Genomic DNA, 20624 nt, shown 5'->3' with positions numbered 1-20624 from the left:
TTTTTTTATTGCCTGAATCTTTATTACAACATGAGAATATTTGATAAGAAAAAAACCTTTAGAGAGGAATTTTCCAACTGGAGTAGTTATTACAAAATTAATCAAAGCTATAGTCATGATAAAAAATACCACATAGGGAAACAACAAACCCATTCAATCAGAACAATCATCCAAGGACAACATGGAACAAAGATTTGAAGATCATGAGAAGAAATCATGTAAGTTAAAGAAACAAATGATGTTGCAGGACATTTCTTGTAAAATTATATATTTCATGCATTTTTTGTTCCATTTCATCTTATTAGATAATAGAAATGAAATCATGAATGTGAAGGATTTGAGCAATACAAATCCACAAAGCCCAACGAATATGTGCATGTAAAAGCCTATCATAGAGAAGAAAAAGATGAGGAGGCAAGGGTTTGCTTCGAAAAAAATGCAAATGTATTCTTAGAAATGAAAAAGATGCATGATAATTATAAATGATCTATGCTTATAGAAGGAGATCGAAACCCAAAAAGGGTAACCTAAAAGGTAAATGCTATTTAATAATTACTAATTAATTATTAAATATGAATCCAAAAGGTGCATAAAGTGAAATCATAAGAAGGGAGTGAAGCACATTTAATAAATGAAATTAAATTAAAATTTTACTTTAATAGCCCCCCTTAAGATTAGCAACAATGCAACTACAAACAATGCAGAAAGAGCAAGGAAAATGCAATGAAATGCTAAAAGAAAACTTGGGCCCTGACAACAAGGCCTGATGAGGTACTGATGTAACACCCCAACCTTGCTTCCAAACCCCAAGCTCTCATAGGGCTACCTTAGGTCAACCACTAGACCCACTAGGGCTTCTTCACACCCTATACTTACTAGGACCTTTCTCAAGAGATCCTAATCCTTCATTTGGGGGCACACCAACAAAGTAACATCAAATTTCTTTCAAGTCAACTCCAGTCCATTACTAACCCTCAAGTCCATCTATAGCCCCAAGGGTGCTAGTTCTTCATCTAGGGTTTTCTTAGACTCCTTATAACATCCATGACCCTAAACAATGCTGATTTCATAGGTGCATTCAATCTACTAGGGAAAATACACCAAATTGCTCCAAAAAGGCTACTATGAATTAGCCCTCCTAAATAGTTGGAAACAAGATTTCTTGAAAAAATTCTTAACAACCCTACAAAAAAATTACATTAATCGATACCCTTTTTGGAGTACTACAAGATTCTATGATTGTTCAGCCCCCAAACTATCCGTACAACCAAAGTACCATTTTAGGCCAAAAATGAGGATTTCAAGTGCTTTATCGTTGTTGTGATGGAAAACCACCTTGTAAAATGTTCCAAGACCTCTCCATTGGATTGAAACAAGTTTAAACCTTCTCCTTACTCACTATGTAGCTAGATTAAGGTGTTTGAATGTTCAATCCCCTCCATAGCTCATTTTCCCAACTGTGATTCCTAGCCAAGTTGCATTTGGCTTGCCTAGGACATCACTTTAAAAATGTTTTTCGTGCTTCCCATGGGATTTCCTTTTTTGTACATAATGTAAAAGGAGTCTAGTTCCAAATCCCAAGAGGTTGTACATTTTATATGTTGGGAAAAGGCCGTAAGACTCCATTTTTTATTAGCTGCCCAGTTCAGAACAACAACCTGCTAACTTAAAAAATAATTTATTCGAACACACACAACTCTTTGTAACAACACAAAAACTATAAATAGAAATGAAAGAAAACCACCACTAACACTTCAAACTTATAAAAACCTAATTCTGATCTGTACAAAGCATGAAAAACAATCAAAGCAAGAAACTGTTGTAATGTAGTAAAAATGTTGATTACAATTCGTAAACTCTCATTTCTCCTTCCTCCAACCTCTTGAAAAGGTTGAGTTTGACCTAATACAGGCTTGGCATGGATTTTTCTAACTACTTTAAGTGGTTGAAGGTCTCCCACAAAGAAGTTTCTCTTTTTGCATAAAAGTTACAAAAGTTGTCAATGACAACTTTGCAAAAAAATGAGCAATTTTTGCAATTTTGCAAATTATCTATCCAAACTTGCTCTACTTGCTACCAAACTTTCCAAAAGGCTTAAGATGGATCCAAAACACCTAATAAGGACCCTAAAACACTTTCTTTCCCTATTTGGCCCTCAAAAACCTAAAATTTTCTATTGAGCCAAATGAGCAATTTTGGGCAATTAGGAGCAATATTGCATTATGGGGCTCTTCTAATCTATCTAACCTCACCTTAGGACCTAGTTGATCCTATTATTAGAATAGTGATGTGGATAGCATCACTACAAGCCAAAAATGAGGAAATACCTAGGTTTCACACTTAGCCTGCCTAGGTGCTCCTACACTAGGTACCCAATCACAACCAAATCTCTATGAAATGGAGAAATAGAGAAAACCCAGTGGGAAAAACTCTACTCCAAAAAGAGATAGCATGAAAAAGAAGGAAGGAAGGACTCATCATTAAGACCCCCCATTTTAGAATAGCAACCTGCTAACTTACAAAATAATTTATTCAAACAAACGCAACTCTCTATAACAACACAAAAAATAAAAATAGAAATGAAGGAAAAATACCACTAACACTTCAAACTCATAAAACATAATTCTGATATGTACAAAGCATGAAAAACACTCAAAGCAAGAAACTGTTGTAATGTAGTAAAAATGTTGATTAGAATTCATAAACTCTCATTTCTCCTTCCTCCAACCTCTTGAAAAGGTTGAGTTTGACCTAATATATTCTTGGCATGGATTTTTCTAACTACTTTAAGTGGTTGAAGGTCTTCCACAAAGAAGTTGTTCTTTTTGCATAAAAGTTACAAAAGTTGGCAATGACAACTTTACAAAAAAATGAGCAATTTTTGCAATTTTGCAAATTATCTATCCAAACTTGATCTACTTGCTACCAAACTTTCCAAAAGGCTTAAGATGGATCTAAAACACCTAATAAGGACCCTAAAACACTTTATTTCCCTATTTGGCCCTCAAAAACCTAAAATTCTCTATTGAGCCAAATGAGCAATTTTGAGCAATTAGGAGCAATATTGCATTGTGGGGCTCTTCTAATCTATCTAACCTCACCTTAGGACCTAGTTGATCCTATTATTATACTAGTGATGTGGCTTGCATCACTACAAGCCAAAAATAAGGAAATACCTAGGTTTCACACTTAGCCTGCCTAGGTGCTCTTGCACCATACTCCCCCCCAAGGGAAAGTCAAGTAACTCCAGCTTGAAGAAGGTCCAAAGGAATTTCCAGCTTCTTGAACTTAGTCTCAGCCACCCAAGTAGCCTTTGAATTAGGTTTTCCCTTCCATTTGATATGGTGTTCAAAGTACACCTTGTGCCTAGTTGCCTTTGTGGGTCTTGTTTCTAATACCTTCACTGCTTCCAATCTGATGACCTGAGGTGTTGCAATAGGGTCCAAATCTTCATGAATATCTATAGTAGTTGGAGATACAACACTCTTGAAAGCTACCAAATCTTGAACATTAAAGATTGGTGATATTCTGAGATCATGAGGTAAATCCACCTTGTAAGCATTTGCTCCATACCTTTCAAAAATCTTGCATGGTCCTATCCTCTTCATTTGGAACTTGGTGGGAACACATTTTTGGAGTCTTGCTTTGTTCAAATGTACCATGACATAGTCACCAACAGCAAATTGTATATCTTTCCTCTTTTCATCCAATTTAGCCTTGAGTTTTTGAGTGTTCTCTTGGATAGTTTGCCTAACTTGGTCCTGAATTTCCTTCATAGTTTGAAAAAAGTCTTCAGCTTGTCCACTCCTCTTATCCAAGTCTCCAAGATTCTTCAACTCACATACACCTCTAGGATGCATGTCATAAACCACTTCATAAGGGATTTTTCTGGTTGTTCTATTTTTTCTATCATTGTATGCATATTCAGCTTGTGAAATCACCATATCCCAAGACTGACCATACTCCTTTGTAAGGCACTTCAAGAGGTTTCCTAAGGTTTGGTTAACCACTTCAGTTTGACCATTAGTTTGAGGATGGTAAACTAAACCAAAAGAAATGTTAGTACCAAGCCTCTTCCATAGAGTTTGCCAAAAATGACTCATAAATTTCACATCTCTATCTGAAACAATATTCATAGGGAGTCCATGAATCCTAACTACCTCCTTAAAGAAAAAATGAGCAATATGACTAGCATCATTAGTAGTCCTTCAATGAATGAAATGTGCCATTTTTCTAAACCTATCCACCACAACAAAAATACTATCAAATCCTTGCTTGGTTTTGGGTAAACCAACACTGAAATCCATGCTTACACAATCCCATGGATGATTAGGAATTGGTAAAGGCTGCTAAAGACTTGCATTACTCATACCTCCTTTTTCTTTCATGCATATGATGCATTGCTCCACATACTTGGTAACATCTCTAACAAGTCTAGGCCAAAAGTAGAATCTTTGTACAAGTTCCAAAGTTTTTCTCATGCCAAAATGGCTTAAGTGGCCACTTAAGCTACCATTGTGTTTCTCTTGAATGAGATTCTCCCTTATAGTTCCCTTGGGAACACACAACTGATTACCCTTGAAGAGTAACCCATTTTGCCAAGTATATTCTGAAAACTTGCTATGAAAATGGTTCTCAAAATCTGAACATACCTTGTATGCTTCACCAAAATCTTCATCATCTTTATAGAGATGTTTGAATCCTTCTATTCCCATGCTATGGAGCTGCACTTCTTGGACTGTCATGATCCTTCTGCTGAGTGCATCTACTACTTTGTTAAGCTTCCCTTTCTTGTGGTTAATGGTGAAAGTGAAAGCCTGCAAGTAGTCAATCCATTTCAAGTGCCTATTGCTTAATTTCTCTTGGGTATTTATGTAACTAATGGCTTGGTTGTCAGTAAACACCACAAATTTCTTAGGTAACAAATACTGCCTCCACTTCCTAAGACATTGCACTAAGGCATACAACACCAAGTCATAAGATGAATACCTCTTTTTGGCTTCATTAAGTTTTTCACTATAAAAAGCTATGGGCCTACCCTCTTGACTCAAAACACCACCTATGGCTAAACCACTTGCATCAAATTCTAAGGTGAAAAACTTCTCAAAGGTAGGTAATTGCAATATAGGCTAGGTAGTTGCTTGTTTCTTCAACAACTCAAAGGATTTTTTAGCCTTTAAGGTCCACTTAAATTTGATTTTGACCCCTCCTTTGATAGTATCCAACAAAGGTGCACAAATCCCACTAAAGTTTCTAATGAACTTCCTATAGAATTGTGACAAACCATGAAAACTTCTTACCTCATTGGCTATATTAGGTGTTGGCCAACTCAAGATAGTATCAATATTCTCTTTATCCATCTTCAAAGAACCTTTGGATACAAAAAAACCCATATACACCAGGTTTTGTTGGAAAAATTCACATTTCTCAAGATTAATAACCAACTTCTCTTCATGAAGCCTCTTTAGGACTGCCTCCACATGCTTGACATGTTCTTCTTTTTTCTTGCTATAGATGAGAATATCATCTAGGTACACCACCACAAATCTACAGGTGAAGTCCTTAAGTACTTCATTCATGAGTCTCATGAAGGTACTTGGAGCATTTGAGAGACAAAATGGCATACAAGATACTCATAAAGAGCATCATTAGTCTTGAATGTTGTTTTCCAATCATCTCCCTCCTTTATCCTAATTTGGTGATACCCACTTTTCAAGTCCAACTTTGTGAAGTACATAGCACCACCTAGACAATCCATTAGGTCTTCAATCTAGGGTATGGGAAACCTATACCTAATTGTGATCTAGTTTATTGCTCTTGAATTAGTACAAAGCCTCCATTTTCCTCCCTTCTTGGCTACCAAAACCACAAGAACCACACATGGTCTTATGCTCTTTTGAATTAGGCCTTGATCCAACAACTCTTGAACTTGTCTTGCAACTTCCAAATTTCAATCTAGAGTAAGCTTATAGGTTGCTTTATTGGGCAATGAAGCACCTAGAACAAAGTCAATTTGATGGCTAATGACTCTCCTTAGAGGTAAGGTAGTTGGGGTACCATCACTTACAATATCTTTGTACTTATCAAGCAAGGTTTGCATTTCAATAGGCAAAAGTTCTTTTTCTAATTTTTCCTCTTCTTTGGACTTTAAGATGATAGCAAATCCTTTATTTTTAGTTTTTTTAAGGTCCCTTAAGAACTCCTTCTCACCACACAACAACACCTTAGGAACCTTTTCTTGTGTTTTCTCTTCTTCTAGTAAAGACTGAATTTTAAAGGTCTTACCTCCTTTCTTGAATGAAATGGAATTTTTCCTTCCATCATAAACCATCTCCCTATCAAATTGCCAAGGTGTACCTAGAAAAAGATGGCAAACATCCATGGGAAAGATATCACATAACAATTTGTCCTTGTAACTAGCTATGGAAAAATCCACCCAAGCTTGCTCATTAACCAAGATACTTTGCCCCTTATTTAACCAAGTGACCTTGTAGGGATTCTCATGAGGTATCCTTTTCAATTTTAGTTTAGTAACAACCTCTTTAGAGATGATATTATCAGTGGATCCTGAGTCCACTACCACCTTGCATACTTTGCCTAGAATCTTGCACTTGATTCTAAACAATGCCCTTCTTTGTTTGGGTTCATTAGGGGAAAGTTGTTTGATTATCACAATCGTATACATCAAATTCTCTCCTTTTTTAGACTCAAGATGATCTACATTAGCATGCTTGTTGTTTGAACAATCCTCTCTTAAAAATGCCACTCTCTTTCTTGGATTTGAAGAAGAAGGCTTCTTAGGACACCTATAAGCAGGGTGTCCAAGATGACCACAATTGTAGCACTTCATGCTTGCAAAATAAGAATTTGATATGCTTGCTCCTCTTTCTCTTTGAGAGCTACTATGATTTTCTCTTCATGTATTATGATCTCCTCTTTGTGAGGTTTCTTTTGGCTACTCATTGGTCTTACTTTCAGCTTGACCTTTTGGTTCACCACCTCTTCCTTGGTAACCTCCCCTTTGTCCTCTTTGGTTTTTACCCTTGCCTCTAAAATTTGAATCATTTCTCTTTTTGTGCTTCTCTTCTACCTTCAAGGCTAGTTGATAACACCTTTGGACTGTGGTAGGAGTCCACAAGCTGAGTTCTTCTTGGATACTCCACTTCAAACCACTTAGGTATCTAGCAAATTTGATTTGTTCCTCCTCTTGCTTCTTGGATCTTAAGCATAATCTTTGAAATTCTTCTATATAGGAAGCCACATCCATGTCTTTTTGTTCCAGTCCTTTCCTTCTTTGGTGGAGCTAAACCTCAAAGTCTTCAGGTATAAAGTTTTCTTGAATCTTCTTCACCATAGTTTTCCAATTTGAAATGGTTTCCTTATCCATCATAACCCTCTCACCTTGGACATATTTCCACCAAGTGAGTGTTGTTCCTCTAATTCTAGAGGTTTCCACCTTCACCTTTTGAGCCTTTGTTACCCCTTCACACTCAAAATGATTCTCCATGCCTTCAATCCAATCCAAGACAACATCTAAGTCCATCTTTCCTGTAAATAGAGGCATTCCTTCCAAAGCTTTGCCACTTACACTAGTACATTTGACCCCATTTTTAGACCAAAAATTTTGACCATCTAAAAAAAGGGGTCAAATTGGTCGTTTTATGTAGGCAATGTATATAATTTTTTAAACTAGAAGCCCGTGTTGGTTGAAATTTTGACCAACACGAACTTACACTTTCTCAAAATTAAAAATAAGGTCTTTGCTGCGCCAATGTATATAATTTTTTTAACTAGAAGCCCATGTTGGTTGAAATTTTGACCAACATGAACTTACACTTTCCCAAAATTAAAAACAAGTCTTTGCCGTGCCCTAATTTCAGTCTTGCATGACGGGAAGAAAGGCTATGTGGTTAATGTTGGTCGGATACTGGATTTTGTGGCACCATTACATGCAGAGGAAGGGTTTGAAGATTACGTGCCACGTTTGGCAGCTTCAGTGCAACCTCTGCCAGAATAGTAAGGTTCTATCTCTGTTATATCTCCTCTTTTTCATTGTTTAGCACATCATCTTCAATGTGATTGGAATTCATAACATATAATTTTCCTCAGCGGCTCCCACCTTACATGCCTTGCGTGGATGTTCTGTTTATTGGTTTGGGAGTTTTCTTTTCACTGCTAGACACCTCTATTTTAAGTTGTGATCTTCTAGCCATTGGCTAGCTTCATGGTGGATTCCCCAACTGCGGGTTTGATGCTTTGGATTGGCATGAAAGGTTTTCCAAAGCTTTAAGAGATGCAAGCTTTGATTCAAGTTGCCTCGATTTCAGGATGTCAACTAAAGCCTCTATTACATGTGCATCAATTAATGACTCTCTACAACTGTCATCAAGATCAAATTTTGCAGAGCTTTTTCCATTTCCAATTTTGATTCAGCTGACCCCTTGCAAAGGCGATCAACCACTGGCTTGAACCAGTTTTCCATCACCATAGCTTTAATGTTTTTCGGAGAGTCTACCAGTTCATCTAACATTTGTTCAATTTCTATTCCCTTGTTTAAGCATCCATCACCTACATCATAATGCAAAAAGCTATTGAGATAGCTGATAATGGATTCTTTGCTTCTCACAATTACATAATAATTTCTATTCAACACTTATCCATAAAATGAGAATCTGCCAGTTCGAACAAGCCTTCAAGCAATTGTGATACTGGTGGCCCCACTATATTGGCTTCTCTTTCGACTATAGCTCCTAAATTATTCAGTGCATCTTTTCCCTATGTTTCGCTTTTAATTGTTTTCATAAAAATTAAGCTTGTAGAGTCTTCAAGAAACCATTTAGCCAATGGGTGAAAGAATGGAAAAATTATAGAAAAGAGACAGTTAAAAATAATTCACAAAATTAAAACTATGCTAGAGTTTGTGTAAACTGATACAACAATTATGTACCCCATTTTCTTCAATACAGATTCTATTCACAAATAAAACTTATCTACATCAATTGTACCCTTGTTTATCCAATGTGCTCACAAGTTTGAACCTCTTCACATTGATGCTAGTGGCATTCACGCCAGATCACTTAATGCTGATAAAGTTACAAACCCTTGCCAGTGTAGTCATGTGTTTTGTCTCTTTTAATATGTGTAGAGAATCCTCTTTCATTAGATAACAACACTCTTATGATCTCAAATTAACCTAGACTACTGTTGTTCCCAAATTGGGACTATTTAAATCCGATGTAGAACTAAAACCAAATCTTGAAAAAGAAACCAGTATCATAAAGCATACCCCAATTTCATATTCAAACATTTAACTTCTTGAAACCAATAACCAATACCAAGAATTGACTTGGAGCAAAACAAAATTGAGATCTTTGAAATTGTATTGTAATTGGTGATGACTTCAATCACAACTCTCTTTTAAACTATTGTTAAACCATTTCATACTCATCGTGACCAGCCACCAAGGTAAGAACAGAGAAATTATAGATACCTTTAGTATCTTCAAACCAAATAGCAATTAGCGCAGGTTTTGAATACAATATAGTTCCATAAAATTTGTTTACTCCATCTATGATGATTCAAAAATTTAAGAACATAGAAAGGTGCATAAGAACAATGAAGAAACAAAAGATCTGAACAGAATTAAATTCTACCATTATTCCATTCCTGATTACATTGTTTCTCCACTTTCCTTGATTCTCAAATCTTCTCATACTACTACTATTCAGAAAAACTATATATATTCCTCTCGGGTTTCTTTAATTACATATATCTAAAGATATTCAAAAGAAGGTAACCCAATAACTAATTCTTAAAACTGACTTTTAACTTCCCACACCCGACTCATTATAATTCTAAATATATTAAAGATACTAGTAAAGTATCTTGGAGTTTATTCAAAACTCTTAACTTATAACCCCCAATTACATCATTAAATTAACTATATAAAACTAAGACTCATCCCAACATTATTAAAATAATCATTTAAAGTGCATTAGAATCCCAGATCTTGAAAATAATTGGAATCTCTGGATGCCCCTATATCATTATGCCTTTGCCTTCTTCCTTGTAGCTCTTGTAGGTCCCTATTTAGCTAGTTTTTCTAGCTTAGCAGTAGGAGGAGTCCGATCTCCTTGTAACCTTGTGAGGTTGAGGAGTAACCTCAACTTTTATTGCCAAAATATCAGGTGTGTCTACCACCTCTACACTCTTCTTAATGTTGTCCTTGATTGGTTTTATGCTTGTGCTTCCCAATTGAACCTTTATTGAAACTTTTCTTCCCTTCTTCATCACTTCCCATTATTCTTTGATAATGCCCTCCTTTTTTCTAATATTTTCCACAAATTTCTCTACCTTCATTTTTCTAGATCATTTGTATAATTATTCCCTTGTCTAAATTTCTCATTATAAGTCCCCCATATTTATGCTTCCTTATCTCTAGGTGAGACCAACATAACCTCAGCATGTTTTTCAAGAAATTCTTGGCTAACCTCATAACCAAGAATGGTGAATAAATATCTCTCTAGGATCAATAACCTCCTTGCATGCAAAATTAGTGTCAACCATAAAGCAATTTATATCTGTATACTTCTCCACAACTAACCTAGGTATTGTATGCATATATTTCATCTCTATTTGAAATCCCTTGAACAAACCAAGCAGATCACAAATAATGTCACCTTTTTATTACATGTGGTAGTGCTAAGATACCAAAGCATTTGTTGGTACATAATTAGTCGAAGCATGTGGGTGCATGTTTCTTTTCTTCATTACAAACACAAACATTTTAGTTTAATCTGATGGCTTTTCTCAATCGTTTATTGCTTAATCGTTTAATGTTTAATGCTGATCATATGAGCCCTATAATATCTAACGCCATAGAATTTTAGGGCTTCCAGCCGGCATCCCCACATTCCATATGAAATCATTTGAACATAGGGAGATCTCTAGAAAATAAATGATTTTAGAGATAACTAAAATAAATGTGAGTACTTCAAACTTATCATAAGAAGGAAATCACTTATTATTTTCTTTCTTAGGTTATGGATGATTTCAACTTTCAACTTCACCAAAAGACCAAGGATGCGTTGAAATATTTCACTATTTTGAATGCAATTGTAGTCAATATATTCTAGGTTTAAATGTGTCAGATTATAGCAATTCTATTTTTTGTAGATACACTGCTAGATATTTTTTATGTAGATATTTTGTATTCAACATTTTGATTTTGTTGATAAGTTATCCTTCTCTAATTAACATACTCTTTCAGATGGAAATAATTAACATACATTGTCTCAATAGTACATTTGACTCAAATTTTTGACCAAAACTTTCGACCATTTGATAGTTTGGGGTAATTTTGGTTGAATTGTGATGGCTTTAGTTAAAGATGAGCCCGTGTTGGTCAAAATTTTGACCAACACGGGCTCACACTAAGAAAAAATTGAAAAAATGTTATGTTTTCTGCCCTAATCTTATTGTTACCACGCGACCCAAAAGACTCGTGCATTGGGGACTCCTTTTTGCAGCTCTGGGAAGATGGGTTTAGTTGAGATTTATTATCCAATATTTCTACATTTTGGAGTGGGTTGAAGGAGTTAGATCATTTCCTTGATCGCCTGCCTCCATTGCACATAAGAAACCTAGTCGGGGGATTATTCCTTTTCCCACTAAGGAAATTTAATCTTCTCTTCCTGGATCTATAAGAGCGGACTTCAGCCCACCTATCTTTCAAGCACATTACTTTCTGGATGCAAATGCAAAGGTTGATAGAAGGACAAGGCTTATGCCAGAAGTAAACGCATTGCTGATAATACCTTGGTAGATTTGAGAGAGATCTACAATTTACTGGGTTCACAAAGTTAGCAGGAGTAAAATATTTTCAAAGAAGTATCGAGATTTATGTCACCCGTTTGCTTAAGCTTGAAAGCAATTTTGTTGGACTTTAAAGTGCATGCCAAAAATTGGCAATCCAATGTTTGATTAAGAGTAGATCACAATACTCAAACTGCAATGCCAATGTGTTCACGTGATAGTTAGCTCAGATTGTATCAATGAGTCTCGACTCAGAGCAATGTATACAATGGTTGACCAGGGAACTTGGCTCTTAGATGTAAATGTGTGAAATGACTCCAATGTAGCAAGGTGATAATTGTTTGATGTCATAGATTATGGCATGGATTTGAATGTCTCGTGGATCTCCAATTAAATGTTCCTTGTGTGTTTCACTGAACCATTTTCTACCACTACGATTTGTGGCCAGGAGTACGCGGCAAAAGGGTTTAATAGCATCACATTGAAAGAGATTTCAGAAAGAAGGTGGCATGAAAGGATCAAATAACAGCTGAAAACGTTGAAGAGTCTCCTTCCCAGCGTTACAAAGGTGAGTTGAAGTTTTGTTTTATAGATTGACATTTCTTGCCTTGTTTTGAATATATTTATATGCACCCTATACAATGTTTTCCTTTTTTTGTACTAGACATTTCTCATTTGCTTGAAACTTGAATCATGGAGTTCTTCTTTCAAGTGATCTTTATGCTCAATACCCTAACAAAGTGGTGAGGGAGTTTTATAGTGGTCATCTACTAAAATTTTTTAGCTAGGGATATGATGAAATTTGCGGGGGCAAAAATAGCATAAAACATTAAAGTGACACATCATGCATTTAAATTTTTAAAATTTATTAAGTTCATAAAGAATTTAGTCAATATTTTATATTGTTTGGTGTGTAGATTTTCATTTGAGATATATAGTACCACAAACATAGCCCACTTGTGCCAAGTGCTGTAGTAAAAAACATATAACAAAATCCCAAATGAAGAGAAGAGATATTTCTTTTGATTTGTCTCCTTTCCCTCCCGCTTGTCTAACAATAGCTACAACCAATCATCAGCTAAGAACATATATATATAGAACTAGTGATGTCCACCCCCACTGTAGTAGTGAGGCCTTATTTTTCAGCATGAAGCAGGTGAAGATTCCTAGTTATCAAGTGCATAACCCTACCACAAACTTGGCCACATCATCAAATCTATGTTCAATAATCTCTTGCCTCTCCTGTAGTTTCTTAAAGCTTCTCTAGGGTGAGATAGTTCTCTTCTTGTTTCTGGTTTTCACCTTCAAGAGTCACTTGGGTGTCCTTGACCTAACACTGCTTGTCTTTCTCCTGCTGACATGGAGGCGAAGTGAAGGTCTCTCCCTTTTCTCCCACCCATTTGTAATTATCAAGATTATTTGTAAGTTTTATGAAGACCCACAATAATAGAAAAATGCACCGACACTTACTTGGAATCCAAGCATTCGACATTGAGTGGAAGATGGACCAGACTTCTTTTGCAAGAAAATGATCAACAGTATATAATTAGAGAAAGGGAGAGTCCTTGCATGTTTTCAATAGGTACTCTGTGTCAGGTGCTCTATCTACCATTGTATTGGACATGGAAATCAAGGTGTGCCAACCACATTTTTCCTAGTTGGAACATGGCAATACAACAACACACACTTCCCATAATTTCTGTGCACTTATCAATCATTCATAGGTCTGTATCAAAAACATTATATTCTTGTTTGGCATTCAAGCATTCATTACAGACACAAAGATAGAGTAGACTTATCTTGCAAAAAGCAACTAAAAATTACATGATAAGCACAGTAACTTTTTTGACTAGAAAGCATTGAGATCAGTTATGAGTTACTTTATAGAGCAGAAAATCATCACACCACCAAGCATTGCAAACCATCAGAAATAAGTTGGATAGGAGAAAGCATAAATGTACAATCTTTGATAACATCTTAATGGTTTTAGGAAATCAGAAGCAAAAAATATTTTGAGCCATAAGGAAATGCAAATGAATACACAAATCAAATACTTTGGCCCCTATAATTTGATTATAAGATTACACAAATAAAAGAAATTTATTTTTTTAATATTTGTAAGTAGTGCAACTACTTATGTGCTTCCTTTTAATTTACTTTTTATACATAAAACTAATTACATTTTAAACATTCTGTGATGTTTGTCTAATAGAATGTACAATATGTTCAAGCATATATTTTCCTATCTCTTAATAACAAGACATTAGACTATTAATATGATTATGACAAATTTGGAACATTATTTGAAGAGGATTATATTCTATGAGATAGTTTTGGAAGGATGATATGATGCACTAGAGGAAGAAAGTGATTTATTATTTTATTTAGGATTTTATTATTTGGATGAAAAATCAGAGGATGATTCAAAGTATTGACACAGAAAATACAATACAATTGAAACATTGATGCAAAAAGTTCTCATTCGCAACCCCTATAATATCCTAGTTATATAATAGGGCTTTAGATAGTTATTAAAAAACATATCTTCTTTTCAAGCTCTCTATTATTCTGATGATGGATTCTTAATTTATGCCAGTGCAATACAAGCATCTAATTTGAAATGTCAATGCAAAAAAATTCTTCTCCCTTAACTCTCTGTTATACTGACAATAGAATGTGATTTAAAATGTCAATCTAGAAATGTTTATCTCTCACTCTATATTATACTAATGACAAAATGGGATTTGAAATGTTGATGTAAAAAAATTCTTCTATTCTAACTCTATATCTTGATGATAGAATCTAAGACAACGAATTACACATTACTTCATTTTATGTTGCATGAAAGTTGGCCCTACATAAGTGCATTTAGAACTTTTCTATAATACTGTACAAAATCTGCAATACAGTTACTCCTCTATTTGAGAAGTATTTTCAGAAATCAAAGGTGTTGTTGATGTCGTGACTATGATGAGGGTGCAATAATAATGTGTGGAGCTTGACCAAAGACCAATTTTGCATATAATAATATGAACCATCATCTTCTATTATTTAAGCAGCGCCGAAGGCCAAGCTTAGAGGGATTTATGTTGCTTCACTAATGTTAGAGTAGAATGAGAGTTCTAAAGAAGTATTAGCCACAGATCAAGTTGATAGTGCTAACAAATTTACAATAGTTATTCTAGAAAACAAAATTTTGGAAGCTATAGTTAGTTCATATTTAAATGTCCAGATCTCCCTAAGCTCATCAAGCTCATTAAAAATAAGAGTATTTGGATATCATGTCTCACCACTACAAACCATTATAATTTTGCCATTTTACATTAAAATTCCCAAGATCTGATGCAGTTTACCTTGCGTCCTCAGTAGAACCCAGAGATACTTGATATTGCCATCTCTATTCAAATCACAGACAAAGACATATGTCCCATCTTTAGAAACCCAATAGATTTTCTGGTTCTGCATGAAAATACTTGTAAAAAGCCAATTGGCATATAGTCATAAGACCTTCTTTTCTCGAAGGGAGCATCTCTTATTTCCCTTCTCTTATTCACAGATTTATAAATCAGAACAACAAATTTCTTATTTCTAACAAGGTAAAGATTTCCAATTATAAGGGTTACCTGACAGGTTTTTGTCTTGGGATCACAGTTGAGATGAACAACCACATCATCATTATAATATTTTATGTAATATGAAAGTGTTGTTTCTCTGTTCAGTCTTACATCTTCAATATAATGGGATTGCATAGTCAGTGGATTGACCACTTGAAGGTTCCCATTTCTCTTACAGCTATACGCCAAGAGGCCTCCATCTCTAGCTCTTAGACAACACTGCAAGTCACTACATCTCCAGTCTTCATTAAATATATGCTTGTACCTTCATCTTCTATTGACATCATAGAAAATAAGACCTTTGGAAGATCTAATGGTTTCGTCATAAAGTTCCATCACCAGCCACCTTTGTGCATTGCCCTGCTCCCATAGATTGTGAAAGTAAGCAGATCCAAAAATAGTACGTTCCTATGAAGTAGAAACTATTTGCATTTGGAACAGTGTGGAGAGGAAGTTTGCAAAATATCAAGGTCAAGATTTCCTCTGGAATATGACATGGAAAAAAAAATTCTTCCCTTCCTTCTACTCTTTTGTTTGATCCATCATCACTGCTTGATGAAGCCTCCCCTCTATTTTCTATAGCATTGGCCTCATCTATGAAATTTGTATGCTTACTGGTTCCATCTTCAATGTATGAGCCTTCTTCAAGGGTAAGCCAATTGGCATATGGTTCAGTTGATCCAAAGTCACCTTCATTTGGTGCAGCCATTGCCTTACCTTTGCTGTATGAAGACTTGCTTAAGCCTTCGCCACTCCCCTCATTCTCTTAACTCAAAATGTTATCCAAGAAAATTTTCTTCTTCTTAATATTTTGGATGAACCTTGAATCATCAAGTTCTTCCTTTGAAGCCATCTTTGCACTCAATACCCTAACAAAGTGGTAAATGGACTTTATGAGGCATTTATGTTATAGTGATATCATTTCACTTAAATGACAAAATTTTCATTCTTTTATTTATTTTTGTACAAATATTTTTTTTAGAGGACATTTTTCAAACTTCATTTGAGGTTCAATGTGAGATTTTTGGGGAAGAAGCTATGTTAAAATGTTTTCTCAATGCTTCCACATCGTTCCATCATTTTTTTCATAATAACAATCGTGGATCTTAGGTTCATACAAAATTTCTAGATTCAAAAGAGGATGCATGGCAACATATTTGTTTGTGTCTTGGTAGACCTGGAAGCACCTACTAGGATGTCAAGGTAAATGACGAACACCGGAGGCCTACTCTAAAAGTGGATCTCTCCTCTTTAAGAGTGGTCTTAGTCATAATTCCATATGAATATGTTTTATTTGATTGAATTAATTTATCACTAGTATCGACATGATACCTTCATATCATTTGACTTCTTAATGTGATTCCTTATCTTCTAATTGCTCATATTGGTGCACATCAAACTACAATATTTGCCAATATCTTTTTTAATATAGTAATGGATGACTAAGATCCCAGATAGCAATGGATGACCAAGTTGTTACAGCAAGTATCCACCAATTATTGCCAAGACTTTTGAGTGCTCTTAAAGGATTTTTATGTGCCTTGTTCTTGCTGACTTGCTATGCCCAATTCAGGCAATATGATTGACATAAGAAAGTAATGCCTAGCTTAAGATGGCTAGAAGTATGAACTACATAACTATTTATACCATCAACTGAACATGTGGAAATTATACATACCAAACATCTACACCTTCTAGAAATTATAGGATCATTTTAGTTACATTTGAAAACATTAATCAAGAAAAACCATATGTGCAGATATAAACATTAATCACAACATGTCCAATTTATTTGCAAATATATTTTCCTATGAAGAAAGACCACGCTTGACAATATGAATGCTGAACAAAATGAGACAATGGCTGCATTGTGGGTTCAGTTCTGAAGAAAACCTAATAAATGTTATTGTCCTTGCAAGAAGTGTAAAGGCTTAAAGACTCGAAGAATTCTAATCACAATAGCCCAGAGTCATTGTAGGCAACATGGTCATGTTGAAGGGGGTCACGATTTTCGTCCATTGCTGGATGTGGATTTCCTACTAGAGGAACATGGAGGTGTGAATATCCAAGATGAGGATAACACTCTCATGGAAGAAGATGATAATGTGCCAGAGGACATGATTGAAGAAGATGGTATTGGGGCAAGTGATGAAGAGGCTCACAATGATGGTACTAGCCAATCTGATAATGATGATGAAGATGGTCTTGATATACCTTTACTTGGGAAGGCACACAAGCCCTTATACGAAGGCTCCCAAACAACTCTACTCTCAGCTATAGTGTTGTTGGTGAACTTAAAGGTTATGAATGGTATATCCAATGTAGCAATGTCACGTATGCTAAGGTATGTCATTTTTTTCATCTTCAATGTTAGCATACAATTACTATTCATTATATTAACAATGCATATTTGTTGTTGTAGGTTGATTAGTGAGTTTTTGTTACCACCATCAAACATTTTGCCTCGTTCGTACTGAGAATTATCTAACATTATGGATCAGATTGGAATTAAGTATCAAACAATACATGCATGTCCCAATGATCACATTCTATATCATAAACAATATGAATTTGCAGCAGAATGCCCTGATTGTCATAGTAGTAGATATCGGTCAGATCAAATAACAAAAAAAGTGCCTCACAAGGTTCTTCGGTACATTTCCATTATTCCACGTCTTCAACAGTTATTCAGGTGTGCTACCTTGGCACAATTTATGGATTACCATGCATGCAATAGAAGCCAGGATGACATTATGCGAATGCCTGCCGATGGTTTTGCATTTAAAGAGATAGAAGAAACATGGTCACACTTTAAAGAAGAACCTCGTAATTTGAAGCTTTCATTGGCAGCGGACAGTGTCAATCCATATGGAGATATGAGATCTGTTTACTTAGTGTGGCCTATTTTTGTTATTAATAATAACATTCCTCCTTGGATGTCCATAAAGAGGGAGCACATAATGTTGTCAATGATTGTGCTAGGTATTTTTATCATTTTATAGTTATCTAAATTAATTTATAAATAGTGCATGAAAATGGTCATAATAATAATGTAATGTTTATGTTTATTCAATTGCTAGGTAAATGCCAAGTGAAAGATATGAACGTGTATATTGAGCCCCTAATTGATGAGTTGTTGAAGTTATGGAATGGCATCACTATGTATGACATCTCTAGACCGATAGGACATCGACAATTTCAATTCCATGCAATGCTTGTATGGACAATACATGATGCCCCTGGGTTAACTCATTTTTGTGGTATGTTATATTGTTAATATCACATATTTTTGGTATGTTATAGTGCTTACACATTACTATCAAATGTTTAAGTTGCGCATGATAATTGTACATGATCCACTTCTACATGATCTTGTAGGTCTTCAGACAAAGGGAAAATTTGCATGTCCAGTTTGTGGTCCGAAGATGAAATCTCGTCATTCGAGAACTTTAAGAAAGTAGGTGTTTGATGAGTTTAGACACTTTCTCCACAATAATCATAGGTATCGAATTGCTGAAAAACATCTTTTCAATGAGAAAGAAGAGACATCATCAAGGCCACGAAGAATGACACCTCATTTATGGAAGTTGGAATATGATTGACTAAATTGTCAAGGTAATATCCAATTTGTCGTCCGAAGTTTAAAATTTGTATTTTGATATTGTCTTATATTTACTAATGTTGTAATTGATGCTTGAGAAGGTCATCAAGGCATCAATGACCAACTTCCTAGAGAAATGAAAAGTTATCCTACTCAATTTAGTAGGTTACCATACTATAACGATCTCCCAATTGCGCATTTGTTTGATGCTATGCATATTGGAAAGAATGTAACAGAGACACTATGGAAAATGTTGGATGGAAGGCGTGATAGAGAACAAATTGCCAAAATTTGTACCGACATTCATGAATCCAATCATGCACTAAAAGCTTCCATTGAATCAAATAGCAATGGAGACTGGATAAATACAAGTGCCCTTCCTTGGTTATTAACGGAGCAACAGAGTGATTAGTGCTTAAACATGATTATTAGTGCTTTTGTGATTATAATATAGGGTTTTGATGATATTATTGTTGGATTTTTATTAATGTATGAACCTTTGTAGGCATTCAAGGCAAACATCATTTCTTCCAACAAGCATCAATCTGAACCAAAAAAGTTTTACAATGGGCATCTACTTGAGAGTGAAACATATATTGGAGGCCATGTTGAATGTCTTGAAAGTGGTGTCTTCTACTCTAATCTTCCTACAAAATTTTGTCTTGAACCTTCAGCTTATCAGGTACCTTTCTAGTGAAAATTTCTTTTGAAAGTATATATTTTGCAGGAATTTTTCATTGAGTACTATGTTATCAAATTCTTCATTGGCAAGCCCAAAGTCTGGTCCCATTCTTGGAAAAGTCTGGTCCTTATCATATTCTTGCTAAAGTCTTTCCAAATTCTGTTAAATGAACCCAACACAAATTTTGTAGATAATGCTTTGTCATATAAGACTTAGCTCTGCAATGTGTTTGTAACATCTGGCTCTAAATTTGCTAGTTCTTTGGTGTCTGTTGATTGGTGTAGGTATTGTTAAACGAGCATTGTGGAAGCAAGTACAATATTTCAGGGAATATACATCTTGAATAACAACCATTTTTGGGGTAGAGCGTGCTTCGATCTTAGTCTCTTTGCCCATTCATTTCTCCTCTCATCTCTTTCTCTCCCTCTCTAGCTTCCTCTTCCTCAACCTCTGTATCTCTCTCTCTCTCATGGACATCAAAAATGTATGTCAAAAATAGACCAAAATTTTCCCCATTTCACCTTCCACTCCTCTTTGGCGTACCCATCTCACACCAATAGAAATTACTAGTTAGTACCAATGCCAAAAAAAAAAGGGGGCAAAGATCACTGGGATCGAACAACCTTAAGACATTTTCACTGCCTAACTCTGATGTGAGATGGCAACACATACCAAATTGTCTCAAAAAATAGGATAATTTTTTTCCATGTTGTGCATTGTGGTGCTAGAAATCAACTCATGCATCTTAGAGAAGACATAGAACTGCTTCTACCAATTTAAGTAGTCTATAATTAATTTGCAACATTTCACCATCAAACCATTTTTTTTGTAGAATTTTTTGGAAGTTTTATGCTACATTGACAATTTTACCATAAAATTTGTAATTCTGAAAACACTGCGATTGAGTTCAATA

General features: G+C 35.2%; 1 protein-coding gene across 1 annotated transcript; it reads right to left on the bottom strand.

Moving 5' to 3' along the window:
- Positions 1 to 3236: 3236 nt before the first annotated feature.
- On the bottom strand, positions 3237 to 3944 carry LOC149531370 (uncharacterized). The gene has a single exon (XM_089808333.1). The coding sequence runs from the start codon at positions 3942 to 3944 to the stop codon at positions 3237 to 3239; it is 708 nt and encodes a 235-aa protein (XP_089664459.1).
- Between the last annotated feature and the right edge of the window lie 16680 nt (positions 3945 to 20624).

This window comes from Cupressus sempervirens, chromosome 11, assembly GCF_028749045.1.
Source record: "Cupressus sempervirens isolate cs-2001-9-10 chromosome 11, ASM2874904v1, whole genome shotgun sequence".
NCBI classification, from domain to species: domain Eukaryota; kingdom Viridiplantae; phylum Streptophyta; class Pinopsida; order Cupressales; family Cupressaceae; genus Cupressus; species Cupressus sempervirens.
The sequence above is the reverse complement of the archived record's forward strand: the minus strand, read 5'-3'. Positions and strand labels throughout refer to the sequence as shown.

Excerpts from the sequence above, each read along its gene's own strand:
- LOC149531370 (XM_089808333.1), bottom strand. The coding sequence starts at position 3,944 with ATGGTGATTTCACAAGCTGAATATGCATACAATGATAGAAAAAATAGA.